Raw genomic sequence first — 13,140 nt, 5'->3', positions numbered from 1 at the left:
AACAGATCATGGCTGATCATCTACTTCTACGCCATTTTCCACCACTATCCTCATATCCCTCGATGTCATTAGTATCCAAAAATCTATCGATTTGTGTCTTGAACATGCTCAATGATTGAGCTCACAGCCCTCTGGGTAGAGAATTCCACAGACTCACCACCCTCTGAGTAAAGAAATTCCTCCTCATCTCAGGCTTAAATGGCCTGCCCCTTATTCTGAGACTGTGTCCCCTGGTTCCAGACTCACCAACCAGAGGAAACATCCTATCCCATCCTCCAACGTAACACTGAGCTAGAGCCATAAAATGAGCCAGCATTCTTTCTTTTTTTATTTCAAGATTCCCCTGTATAAGGGCTTCCTGCAGCAGTAGATGATGATGGAGACTTCATTCTCTCCTGGACAGCTGGTCTGTGAGTGAAAGTCTGGATGCAACATTAAGAGACCTGCCCCCCACCACCCCCTCTCCAACTTCCCCAGGACAAGCACAATTGGAGGACACTCATGTCAGATTTAGGGGCCTGGCCGGCTGTGTGGGCAAAGATTGATTTGGATGGTAGATTCAGATTGGTAGACGGACATAAAAGTTGGAGGAGGTGTGACCATATTGCAGTAACACTCGTAACTTGTTTATGCCCAAAGTCCCGTGACCTATATTTGTTTGTGCCCAGATGGCATGTTTCTATGGACTCAAATGCAGAAGAAATTCTAGCCCTGTATCCTTTGATGCTACTATGCTGCCATGTTTGATGGTTTGTTGTGCTGGGACAATCAATTTTTCTGCACTGTTGTATTCTGAGATTCATGGAGAACAATTTTCCTGGGACCCATGCAGTTTGAGTAATTAAACTGAGGCTGCACAGCTGAAATTCCCTAAGTATGGAGCCAGTATTTTTAAACAAAACTCAGGACGTGGGCATCACTTGGCAAGGCCGACATTTATCATTCATCCCCAGTGAGAAGCTGGTGGTGAGCTGTCTTCTTGAATCACTGCAGTCCATGTGATGGAGGTGCCCCTGTAATGCACTCAGGGAGCTGATTCAGTGTGTGTGCACCGGAAGTCCGTTCTGTGGAGGATCCAAGAGCTAAGTACCCAGAAGTCCTTCACAGCCTCCGCAGGTCGCGCACGTGGGGGCATGCTGTCAGCCGCAGCCAACAAAGGAATGGGAATCCTGGATGTTTCTGGGACCTCGGAGGTAGTGGGGACCTTAAAGGGGCATGCACAGTGGGAGAAAAAAGGATTTGCAAATATGTGGCACCTTTCATAACCTTGAGACATCCCAATGGACTTTGCAGCCAATGAAGTACTTTTTTTTAAGTGTAGTAGTCACTGCTGTAATTTAGGAAACACACCAGACAATTTGCACATAGTTAAGTCCCACAAACAGCAATGGTATAATGACCAAATTATATGTTGTACTGATGTTGGTTGAGAGCTAAGTAATGGGCAGGACACCGATGAGAACTCTCCTCCACTTCAAAATAGTGCCATGGGATCTTTTATGTACTTGAGAGGGCAGACAGGGCCTTGGTTTAATGTCTCATTCAAAAGACCACACTTCCTCAGTACTGCATTGGAGTGTCAGCCATGAGATTATATGTTCAAATGTCTGGGGCAATGCTACCACTGTATCATGTGTTATGACCAAGTGAGAAATGTGTCCAGGGGTCTTTTGTGGTCCTTACCTAGTCTTATTGTAACAGGGTTTTGTTTTTAAACACACTGTGTTTTGAGCTCCCCCCTTTTGTGAATCCTTGTTCACAACTTTCCAATTATAAGGCAAAGAAACCAACGCACCAGGTTTTCTCAGGTTTAAAGGAGAAAGATAAAATTTATTAAAGTTTAGATGTTTAGTTTAGAGATACAGCACTGAAACAGGCCCTTCAGCCCACCGAGTCTGTGCCGACCATCAACCACCCATTTATACTAATCCTACACTAATCCCATATCCCTACCACATCCCCACCTGTCCCTATATTTCCCTACCACCTACCTATACTAGGGGCAATTTACCTATCAACCTGCAAGTCTTTGGCATGTGGGAGGAAACCGGAGCACCCGGAGGAAACCCACGCAGACACAGGGAGAACTTGCAAACTCCACACAGGCAGTACCCAGAATTGAACCCGGGTCGCTGGATCTGTGAGGCTGCAGTGCTAACCACTGCGCCACTGTGCCGCCCTGAAAGCTTAAGCTTGAACTCTAATACAGTTCTTGCCTACGGATATACGACGCGCCCATGCTAGCCTGCACACGCGATACACACAGGCAGATAGGGACAGAATAGAAAAATATGGTAGAAAGGGGTTTGAGGCAAAATCAGAAGAGTCTCTTGTTTACTGTGCTTTGAACTCACTTGATTGTAGGTAGTCTTGGTGTTCGTCGGGGCCCAGTGTTCCTTTTAAACCTTGTCCACATAGGAGACTTTTCTCTCTGAGGTTTACATGTTTTCACAAGATTCAGTTCCGTGGGAAGGAGATGGAGGCAGGCAGACAGGAGAGGAGCTAATTCTTCAGTTCCAGGAGCAAACGGCTTTCTGAGTTCAAATTCTGTTTTACCAATTTAAAACGCCCCTAGTTGGCCAGCAGGTGATCACATGACCTACTGGTTTGACCGGGTGTCTCCTGTGTATCGGGGTAGGAACTGGTTCCTTTGATTCAACACTGTTTGGTACTATGCAAATATCCTTCCAGTCAGGGGCTTGCAATTTTAAGTTTTAATGTTCATTGTGGTGAAATACGTGTACCTCAGTCTTGGTAGGTGGGGGGCTTGCCTAACACCTCCACACCCAGGGAATTGAAATGCGATTTGAGGAAAACCAGCACATTTCAGTACAGAGTTTAAGAGAAATATAAGATACAGAAAGAAAAACCATGCATTTCTGTCATTCATTTCCATTCATTCACCAATCTTAAAGCTTATTAAAAGTGGTCTGTTCTGGGTGCTTGGGCTGCTTTAATTTTCTCTTTTTATCCTCAGGAGAGTGAGTAGGAGGTTGGGTCTGTCCTGAACGCCCTGATTCATGCAAAGGCTTTTGTCTTCAGGGGATGGGTGGTTCCCTTTTCCTCTGACTGTGGGGGAGGAGAGTCTCTGTTACTGTCCCCTTTGTTCTCTGGGACACTGCTACCTGCAGGTATTTGTGTAGCCATGGCCGCACTCTCCTGTGGCACTTTGACTAGGTGAGGCATCACCCTCACGGTTTCTGTGCCCCTAGAGATCTGCAGGTTCCTGTAAATGCTGTTCGCAACTCTGGGGTGCTTCTAGAATCTGCATTCACATCGGGGGATGTGGGGTCTAACTTGTCACATTTATTGGGGTTGGTTGACCAGACAGTAGGAGTTTTCATTCAGGATTCTTCCCGGACTTCCTTCAACTTGCCCTCTTGGTCACTTTTTCCCCTTCTCTTTCTAAACTTTTGCCAGCCATGTGCCTGCCTGTCCCCTTTTGTTCTCGGCAGGGGTCCCTTACAATTCACCAGCCCTCTGCTGGAGGGTTCTCCGAACACATTGTCTAATCTATCAATGCCCCTCATACTTTTGTAGACCTCAATCATGTCCCCCCTCAGCCTTCTCTGCTCTAAGGAAAACAACCCTAGCCTTTCAACTCCTGCAGTACTCCACCACATTCTTGTGGAGTTTTGCCAGTCAAAGTGCTGTCTTATGTGAGCTTTGGTCTTAAAGGGGGGCGGAATTCTTAAAGTGCATTCAGGAGAGCTTTTTGAGCCAGCACGTAGAATGTCCTACAAGAGGAGGGGTGGTACTGGACCTAATCCAAGGAATTGAAGCCGGACAAGTATTAGAAGTGTCAGTGTGGGAGCATTTCGGGGATAGTGACCATAACTCTAAGATTTAACATAGTTATGGAAAAGGACAAAGAGGGACCGGAAATAAAAGTACTGAGTTGGGGGAAGGCAGATTTCAATATGATAAAACAGGATCTGGCCAAAGTGGACTGGGAGCAGCTTCTTGTAGGAAAGTCTACATCAGACCAGTGGGAGTCATTCAAAGAGGAAATAGTGGATGGTAGGACCCTAGGAAGTACAGAGGGTCAGAGGGACCTTGGTGTACTTGTCCATAGATCACTGAAGGCAGCAGCACAGGTAAATAAGGTGGTTAGGAAGACATATAGGATACTTGCCTTTATTAGCCAAGGCATAGAATATAAGAGCAGTGAGGTTATGATGGAGCTGTATAAAATGCTAGTTAGGCCACACCTGGAGTACTGTGTACAGTTCTGGTCACTACATTATAGGAAGGATGTGATTGCACTGGAGAGGGTGCAGAGGAGATTCACCAGGATGTTGCCTGGGCTGGAGCAAGGAAAACAGCTTGTTTTCCTTGGAGCAGAGAAGGCTGAGGGGGGACCTGATTGTGGTATACAAAATTCTGAGGGGCATTGATAGGATAGATAGGATATTTTTCCCTTAGCGGAGGGGTCAATTACCAGGGGGGTATAGATTTAAGGTAAGGAGCAGGAGGTTTAGAGAGGATTTGAGGAAAAAAAATTTCACCCAGATTTCATGGTTGGAATCTGGAACACACTGCCTGAAGGGGTAGTAGAGGTAGGAACCCTCACAACATTTAAGAAGTATTTAGATGAGCACTTGAAACACCATAGCATACAAGGCTACGGGCCAAGTGCTGGAAAATGGGATTAAATTGGACGGGTGCTTGTTAGTCGGCGCAGACGTGATGGGCCAAAGGGCCTGTTTCTGTGCTGTATAACTCAATGACTCTAGTTGGCCAGCAGGTGGTCATGTGACTGACTGGTTTGACCAGGTCTCTCATGTGTATTGGGGCATGGACTGGTTCCTTTGTTTCAATTTTGTCTGGTACTATGCAAATGTCCTTCCAGTCAGGGGCTTGCAATTTTATGTTTAAATGTTCATGTGGCGAAATAATGTGTGCCTCAGCCTTGGTAGGTGGGGGGCTTGCCTGACACATGTCTGAAAACTTAAGTTCACAGCGGCTGGTGGGAGTGTGGAACAACTGTCCTACAGGCAGTGGTGGTACAAAGTATAAAGGGGCATTGGATCGATAACTGAGTGAGCTGGTGATTGAGGGCTTACAGTTTTTTGAATCATCTTTGCTCCTGTACTCTCCTGTGTCCCAATGTCATAAAACACAAGTGCTGCTAATGTTGAACTACGTTACAGTGACAACAGACAGAGAAGTGCGGCAGACATATTGGGTGTGCAAACATTTTTAAATAACACTTCAGCGAATAACATTGCTGGCAGTAAATCTTTCTTACAGGAAAAGCTTATTTATCCACAGAGTGGTTAGAATGTGGAACTTGCTACCATATGAAGTGGTTGAGACAGTTTGCATTTAAGGAGAACTAGGTAAGTATACAAGGGAGTAAAGAATAGAAGGATGTGGTGATAACTTCTGCCTCTTGAGCATCCTTGATTTTAATCGCTCCACCATTGGGGGCCGAGCCAACAGCTTCCAAGGTCTTAGGCTCTGGAATTCCCTCCCTGAATGTCTCTGCCCCTCTTCCTCTCTTTCCTCCTTTAAAACGCTCCTTAAAACTCACCTCTTTGGTTAAGCTTTTGGTCATTGCTCAATTATCTTATGTGGCTTCATGTCCAACTTGGTCTGATAACTCTTCTGTGAAGCTCGTTTGAATATTTTAGTATGATAAAGGCACTTTGTAAGTACTGTTCTGGTGAGATGAGGCAAGGTGGGAGGAGGTTCGGGTGGATCATAAACAGCTGGGCTGAAAGGCCCATTTCTGTGCTTTAAATTCTGTGTATATATAGAATTTATAATAATACATGATTTTAGAATGAGCAGAGTGTGATACCTTGCATGTTGCATCATTCTGCTGTCTTGTACCTTTAAAGTCAAATACTGCAGTTGTTAAAGTCTGTAATGACTTTGAGATTAATTGTTGGGAGAGAGAGAAAGCCAGATTTGCAGCTTGGTGCCTACTTGTACAGCATGTTTATTGTTCGGTAGGTGTGGAGCCTGACTATGCTGCAGGGTTGGGAGGTGAGTTAGTAGCTCACATGGTGCCACAAGTTGCTGATAGTGACAGCTGACTCTGGTGTTGGGAGGAGCTAGGGTGGAAATAATATCGTCACTAGAAAAGGAAGGGTGTTCTGGAAAGGGAAGGGCGAGATATCCAAAAGTGTGTGTGTAGTAGACACAGACAATAGTTTCTGGGAGAAAAGAATACAGATCAGGAAAAGAAGGAGAGGCAGGATTTGCTTGGAGAGCTGCTGTATTCCTGGATTATGTATCACCTGGACTTGTTTCTGCTGTTGGGAATTAATCTTTCTTCAGTACTCAGTATGGTTTCATGTGGGTTGGACTTCTAGCTAAGGCTTGAAGGGAGTGCAGGTGCACACACTACTTGCTGCCAGTCAGAGGAAGAATACCACCATATTAGCTGGAGTCCTGCCATTCCTGATGTCACATGGTAAGTCCGCTCCAAGTATTTGATAAACCAACAAGTGTGACTAGCTGCATATCTCTCAAGCGCTGCTTAAGTCCTGTAACCCCATGGGATTTACTTTCCATGTTCTGCTTGTTTCTGCCACATATTCTTCATACAGACTACAAATCAGTTGATATGATTTTTTTTTTTGTTACTCATTTCATGTGCCCTTGCAGGACAGGCTTGAAGTGGATCTGCCTGTTTATTCAGTTTGAGACTGAAACATGGGGGTGAGGTTCTCTGCACAGTCATGTGCACCATTCTGTGGGTGGATTTTTTTCAAAAGTTGCTTTTCGATACTTCAAATATGTTGAGTTTAAAAAAACACAATTGTTATTTTAAAACCATGGAAATGAGCCACTTTCTGCCTGGTGTTATTTGATGTTTGTTCTTTTAATTTAGACACAGTACAAAAGCAATGTTTTTAAGTTCCTTTACCAATTTTATTTCAAAATTAAGTTGAAGATTTCATATATTACAGACTACAGACAGGGCTAATTTTCACTCGAACAGCACAGTGAGTTAGGTTCAAATTCTTCGCAATTGACAGTTCAGTTCTCTCTTTCACTGGTTAAATATTCAAAAGTCCAAATGAAGGTTTCTGCCAACATCTCAAGAGTCAGTTTAAAAACTGTAAGGAAGGATCTGGTCAGTTGAATAAATCAGTGTCATTTTCCAGCGAAGAGTTTCAATGAAGTACATTGCAATAGTGGTGAGAGATTTAAGGAAATCAAACACTGCGTTTGTTGAAAAATTGTTCACAGAGCAAGAATTCCCTTTTTAAAAGTTACTATTGAATCTACCACCCTTTCAGGCAGTGCATTCCAAATCAGAACAACTTGCCGTGTAAAAGGAATTCTCTTCATCTTCCTGCTGGTTCTTTTGCCAATTATCTTAAATCTGTATTCTCTTGTTACCAACCCTCCTGCCAGTGGAAACAGTTTCTCCTTGTTTACTCTACCAAAACCCCTCATAATTTTATGCATTCTTTTAGCTTTCCTATGTCAACATTCCAAAATGCGAAGGGGATTAAACATGTCAGTAAGGGTGAGCTTTCCTGTGCCTACATTTCGCAGCCCCAACTGTACAGTCGGGGCTCTCAGCTGCAACTTTCTTTGTTATGTTGTTGATGAAATGTGTTGCATTAATACTTGGCCAAACAGATGCAGCACTTTGCACACACTGTGATTGTTCTGCACCAGCATCTGACATCAGAGCAGCTTTTGTAGCGAAGTGCTGATGTGGGAGGGGTGGAGGAGAGAAGTGGAGGAGGGGAAACAGTCATGTGAAGGAGGAAGAGTTCACTTTGTGACGAGGGGATGCTGGTGTCTGTAGACCTGCACTACCTTCTGAGGGCCTTTCCTGCCCACATTTCAGTGAATAACTGTTTTTAAAATGTACTTATACAGCAATGTCTCTATCCAGTGTGACAGAAACACGTGCCCTCTGCTGGGATCAGGCTGATCTTCCTTGACAAGTTGCTGAAAGTTTTTCTTGTTTTCTGTTGGATTTGGATTCTCCCAGACATCTGGCCAAGCGCTGTGGAAACTTTTGCAGGAGAAGTGACAGGAGTCTGGTGTCCCAGTCAGCAGAGAGGCCGCAGCAAAGGGCAGGAGTGTGGCCAGGGTGTGGGGCGTGGATTACTCCCTGAGACCGTGGGCATTGACTGGGCAGAGCTGGTGCCTTCTCCCCCCCCTCCCTTCCCTTTGAGGCCATTTGTCTGTTGCAGTGATTGATAGCCCGAGCCAAGAATGGCGAAGAGCTTCAGAGGGACTGGAGGAGTGTGATCCGCTCACAGTGTCTCCGGAAAATCTTGGTCACAAGCTGTTTTCAACCAGAGGACCTCGGGGAAACGCTACAATGGACGAAGACCCAAGTACTCCCCAAGAGTCTCAAGCCTCCTCGGTCGGCCTGCCCGATGCGTTCTGCACACTCTGGAGGGATGTGATGGGGATGCTGGTGAGTTGGGGGAGGGGGTGTCATTCAGGAAGGTTCAATTGTTCAGCGATTTCCTTCTGGGGAATAAACAAACTAAAGGAAATTTGGCCAGGAAGCGCAGATGTTATAGAAGGAATCTCAAAGCGAATCTACAGGATTGACTTCAAAGCAGCTTTCAACCTCACTGGCCTTTTCATCGTTCTACTTTCTCTGAATTGCTTTATCTTACGTTTTTTGAGCCTGTTTGAAGATATGGTCCAGTTTCTGTGTTAACGAACACAATTATTGTTTGTTTGAGCGCGTTCAACTATCTGACACACTGTCACTAACAGTCAGTTAGTGCATGTACAGCTTTCCGATGCACTTTTACTGATGGTCAGGTTGAGTGTGTTCAGGTATCTGATGCACTTTTACTGATGGTCAGGTTGAGTGTGTTCAGGTATCTGATGCACTGTTAGTAATGGTCAGTTTGTGTGTGTTCAGTTATCTGATGCACTGTTAGTAATGGTCAGTTTGTGTGTGTTCAGGTATCTGATGCACTGTTAATCATGGTCAGTTTGTGTGTGTTCAGGTATCTGATGCACTGTTAGTAATGGTCAGTTTGAGTGTGTTCAGTTATCTCATGCACTGTTAGTAATGGTCAGTTTGTGTGTGTTCAGGTATCTGATGCACTTTTACTGATGGTCAGGTTGAGTGTGTTCAGGTATCTGATGCACTTTTACTGATGGTCAGGTTGAGTGTGTTCAGGTATCTGATGCACTGTTAGTAATGGTCAGTTTGTGTGTGTTCAGTTATCTGATGCACTGTTAGTAATGGTCAGTTTGTGTGTGTTCAGGTATCTGATGCACTGTTAATCATGGTCAGTTTGTGTGTGTTCAGGTATCTGATGCACTGTTAGTAATGGTCAGTTTGAGTGTGTTCAGTTATCTCATGCACTGTTACTCATGGTCAGTTTGAGTGTTTTCAGGTATCTGATGCACTGTTACTCATGGTCAGTTTGACTGTGTTCAGGTATCTGATGCACTGTTACTCATGGTCAGTTTGTGTGTGTTCAGGTATCTGATGCACTGTTACTCATGGTCAATTTGTGTGTGTTCAGGTATCTGATGCACTGTTACTCATGGTCAGTTTGTGTGTTTTCAGGTATCTGATGCACTGTTAGTAATGGTCAGTTTGCGTGTGTTCAGGTATCTGATGCACTGTTAATCATGGTCAGTTTGTGTGTGTTCAGGTATCTGATGCACTGTTACTCATGGTCAGTTTGAGTGTTTTCAGGTATCTGATGCACTGTTAGTCATGGTCAGTTTGTGTGTGTTCAGGTATCTGATGCACTGTTAATCATGGTCAGTTTGTGTGTGTTCAGGTATCTGATGCACTGTTACTCATGGTCAGTTTGAGTGTTTTCAGGTATCTGATGCACTGTTAGTCATGGTCAGTTTGTGTGTGTTCAGGTATCTGATGCACTGTTAATCATGGTCAGTTTGTGTGTGTTCAGGTATCTGATGCACTGTTAGTAATGGTCAGTTTGAGTGTGTTCAGGTATCTGATGCACTGTTAGTTATGGTCAGGTTGAGTGTGTTCAGGTATCTGATGCACTGTTAGTAATGGTCAGTTTGAGTGTGTTCAGGTATCTGATGCACTGTTAGTAATGGTCAGTTTGTGTGTGTTCAGGTATCTGATGCACTGTTAGTAATGGTCAGTTTGAGTGTGTTCAGGTATCTGATGCACTGTTAGTAATGGTCAGTTTGAGTGTGTTCAGGTATCTGATGCACTGTTAGTAATGGTCAGTTTGAGTGTGTTCAGGTATCTGATGCACTGTTAATCATGGTCAGTTTGTGTGTGTTCAGGTATCTGATGCACTGTTAGTAATGGTCAGTTTGTGTGTGTTCAGGTATCTGATGCACTGTTAATCATGGTCAGTTTGTGTGTGTTCAGGTATCTGATGCACTGTTAGTAATGGTCAGTTTGTGTGTGTTCAGGTATCTGATGCACTGTTAGTAATGGTCAGTTTGTGTGTGTTCAGGTATCTGATGCACTGTTAATCATGGTCAGTTTGTGTGTGTTAAGGTATCTGATGCACTGTTACTCATGGTCAGTTTGAGTGTTTTCAGGTATCTGATGCACTGTTACTCATGGTCAGTTTCTGTGTGTTCAGGTATCTGATGCACTGTTACTCATGGTCAGTTTGAGTGTGTTCAGTTATCTGATGCACTGTTACTCATGGTCAGTTTGAGTGTGTTCAGTTATCTGATGCACTGTTACTCATGGTCAGTTTGTGTGTGTTCAGGTATCTGATGCACTGTTACTCATGGTCAGTTTCTGTGTGTTCAGGTATCTGATGCACTGTTATCATGGTCAGTTTGAGTGTTTTCAGGTATCTGATGCACTGTTAATCATGGTCAGTTTGTGTGTGTTCAGGTATCTGATGCACTGTTAGTAATGGTCAGTTTGTGTGTGTTCAGGTATCTGATGCACTGTTATCATGGTCCGTTTGTGTGTGTTCAGGTATCTGATGCACTGTTACTCATGGTCAGTTTGACTGTGTTCAGGTATCTGATGCACTGTTACTCATGGTCAGTTTGACTGTGTTCAGGTATCTGATGCACTGTTACTCATGGTCAGTTTGACTGTGTTCAGGTATCTGATGCACTGTTACTCATGGTCAATTTGTGTGTGTTCAGGTATCTGATGCACTGTTACTCATGGTCAGTTTGACTGTGTTCAGGTATCTGATGCACTGTTACTCATGGTCAGTTTGTGTGTGTTCAGGTATCTGATGCACTGTTACTCATGGTCAGTTTCTGTGTGTTCAGGTATCTGATGCACTGTTACTCATGGTCAGTTTGAGTGTTTTCAGGTATCTGATGCACTGTTAATCATGGTCAGTTTGTGTGTGTTCAGGTATCTGATGCACTGTTAGTAATGGTCAGTTTGTGTGTGTTCAGGTATCTGATGCACTGTTATCATGGTCCGTTTGTGTGTGTTCAGGTATCTGATGCACTGTTACTCATGGTCAGTTTGACTGTGTTCAGGTATCTGATGCAGTTACTCATGGTCAGTTTGACTGTGTTCAGGTATCTGATGCACTGTTACTCATGGTCAGTTTGACTGTTTTCAGGTATCTGATGCACTGTTACTCATAGTCAGTTTGAGTGTGTTCAGGTATCTGATGCACTGTTACTCATGGTCAGTTTGACTGTGTTCAGGTATCTGATGCACTGTTACTCATGGTCAGTTTGACTGTGTTCAGGTATCTGATGCACTGTTACTCATGGTCAGTTTGTGTGTGTTCAGGTATCTGATGCACTGTTACTCATGGTCAGTTTGTGTGTGTTCAGGTATCTGATGCACTGTTACTCATGGTCAGTTTGTGTGTGTTCAGGTATCTGATGCACTGTTACTCATGGTCAGTTTGAGTGTGTTCAGGTATCTGATGCACTGTTACTCATGGTCAGTTTGTGTGTGTTCGGGTATCTGATGCACTGTTACTCATGGTCAGTTTGACTGTGTTCAGGTATCTGATGCACTGTTACTCATGGTCAATTTGTGTGTGTTCAGGTATCTGATGCACTGTTACTCATGGTCAGTTTGACTGTGTTCAGGTATCTGATGCACTGTTACTCATGGTCAATTTGACTGTGTTCAGGTATCTGATGCACTGTTACTCATGGTCAGTTTGTGTGTGTTCAGGTATCTGATGCACTGTTATCATGGTCAGTTTGAGTGTTTTCAGTATCTGATGCACTGTTAATCATGGTCAGTTTGTGTGTGTTCAGGTATCTCATGCACTGTTAGTAATGGTCAGTTTGTGTGTGTTCAGGTATCTGATGCACTATCATGGTCCGTTTGTGTGTGTTCAGGTATCTGATGCACTGTTACTCATGGTCAGTTTGACTGTGTTCAGGTATCTGATGCACTGTTACTCATGGTCAGTTTGACTGTGTTCAGGTATCTGATGCACTGTTACTCATGGTCAGTTTGACTGTGTTCAGGTATCTGATGCACTGTTACTCATGGTCAATTTGTGTGTGTTCAGGTATCTGATGCACTGTTACTCATGGTCAATTTGACTGTTTTCAGGTATCTGATGCACTGTTACTCATGGTCAGTTTGAGTGTGTTCAGGTATCTGATGCACTGTTACTCATGGTCAGTTTGTGTGTGTTCAGGTATCTGATGCACTGTTACTCATGGTCGGTTTGACTGTGTTCAGGTATCTGATGCACTGTTACTCATGGTCAGTTTGACTGTGTTCAGGTATCTGATGCACTGTTACTCATGGTCAGTTTGTGTGTGTTCAGGTATCTGATGCACTGTTACTCATGGTCAGTTTGTGTGTGTTCAGGTATCTGATGCACTGTTACTCATGGTCAGTTTGTGTGTGTTCAGGTATCTGATGCACTGTTACTCATGGTCAGTTTGAGTGTGTTCAGGTATCTGATGCACTGTTACTCATGGTCAGTTTGTGTGTGTTTGGGTATCTGATGCACTGTTACTCATGGTCAATTTGTGTGTGTTCAGGTATCTGATGCACTGTTACTCATAGTCAGTTTGACTGTGTTCAGGTATCTGATGCACTGTTACTCATGGTCAATTTGACTGTGTTCAGGTATCTGATGCACTGTTAGTTATGGTCAGTTTGACTGTGTTCAGGTATCTGATGCACTGTTACTCATGGTCAGTTTGTGTGTGTTCAGGTATCTGATGCACTGTTACTCATGGTCAGTTTGACTGTGTTCAGGTATCTGATGCACTGTTACT

At 43.9% G+C, this 13,140-nt stretch overlaps 1 protein-coding gene across 3 annotated transcripts in view; it reads left to right on the top strand.

Annotated features, from left to right (window-relative positions):
* Positions 1-13,140, top strand: part of sash1a (SAM and SH3 domain containing 1a) — a 145,084-nt gene that overhangs the window by 26,854 nt on the left and 105,090 nt on the right. The window contains exon 1 of one of the 3 annotated variants that reach the window (XM_068044508.1): positions 6,372-6,424. The exons of 1 other annotated variant lie outside the window; for it this stretch is intronic. In XM_068044508.1, coding sequence (XP_067900609.1) covers positions 6,422-6,424 — 3 coding nt within the window. In that variant the 5' untranslated portion in view covers positions 6,372-6,421. Of the gene's footprint in view, positions 1-6,371; positions 6,425-7,763; positions 8,402-13,140 lie in introns of those variants that run through there. One more of the 3 variants, XM_068044507.1, reaches the window with a different exon arrangement.

Source organism: Heterodontus francisci, chromosome 13 (genome assembly GCF_036365525.1).
Source record: "Heterodontus francisci isolate sHetFra1 chromosome 13, sHetFra1.hap1, whole genome shotgun sequence".
NCBI lineage: Eukaryota > Metazoa > Chordata > Chondrichthyes > Heterodontiformes > Heterodontidae > Heterodontus > Heterodontus francisci.
The sequence above is the reverse complement of the archived record's forward strand: the minus strand, read 5'-3'. Positions and strand labels throughout refer to the sequence as shown.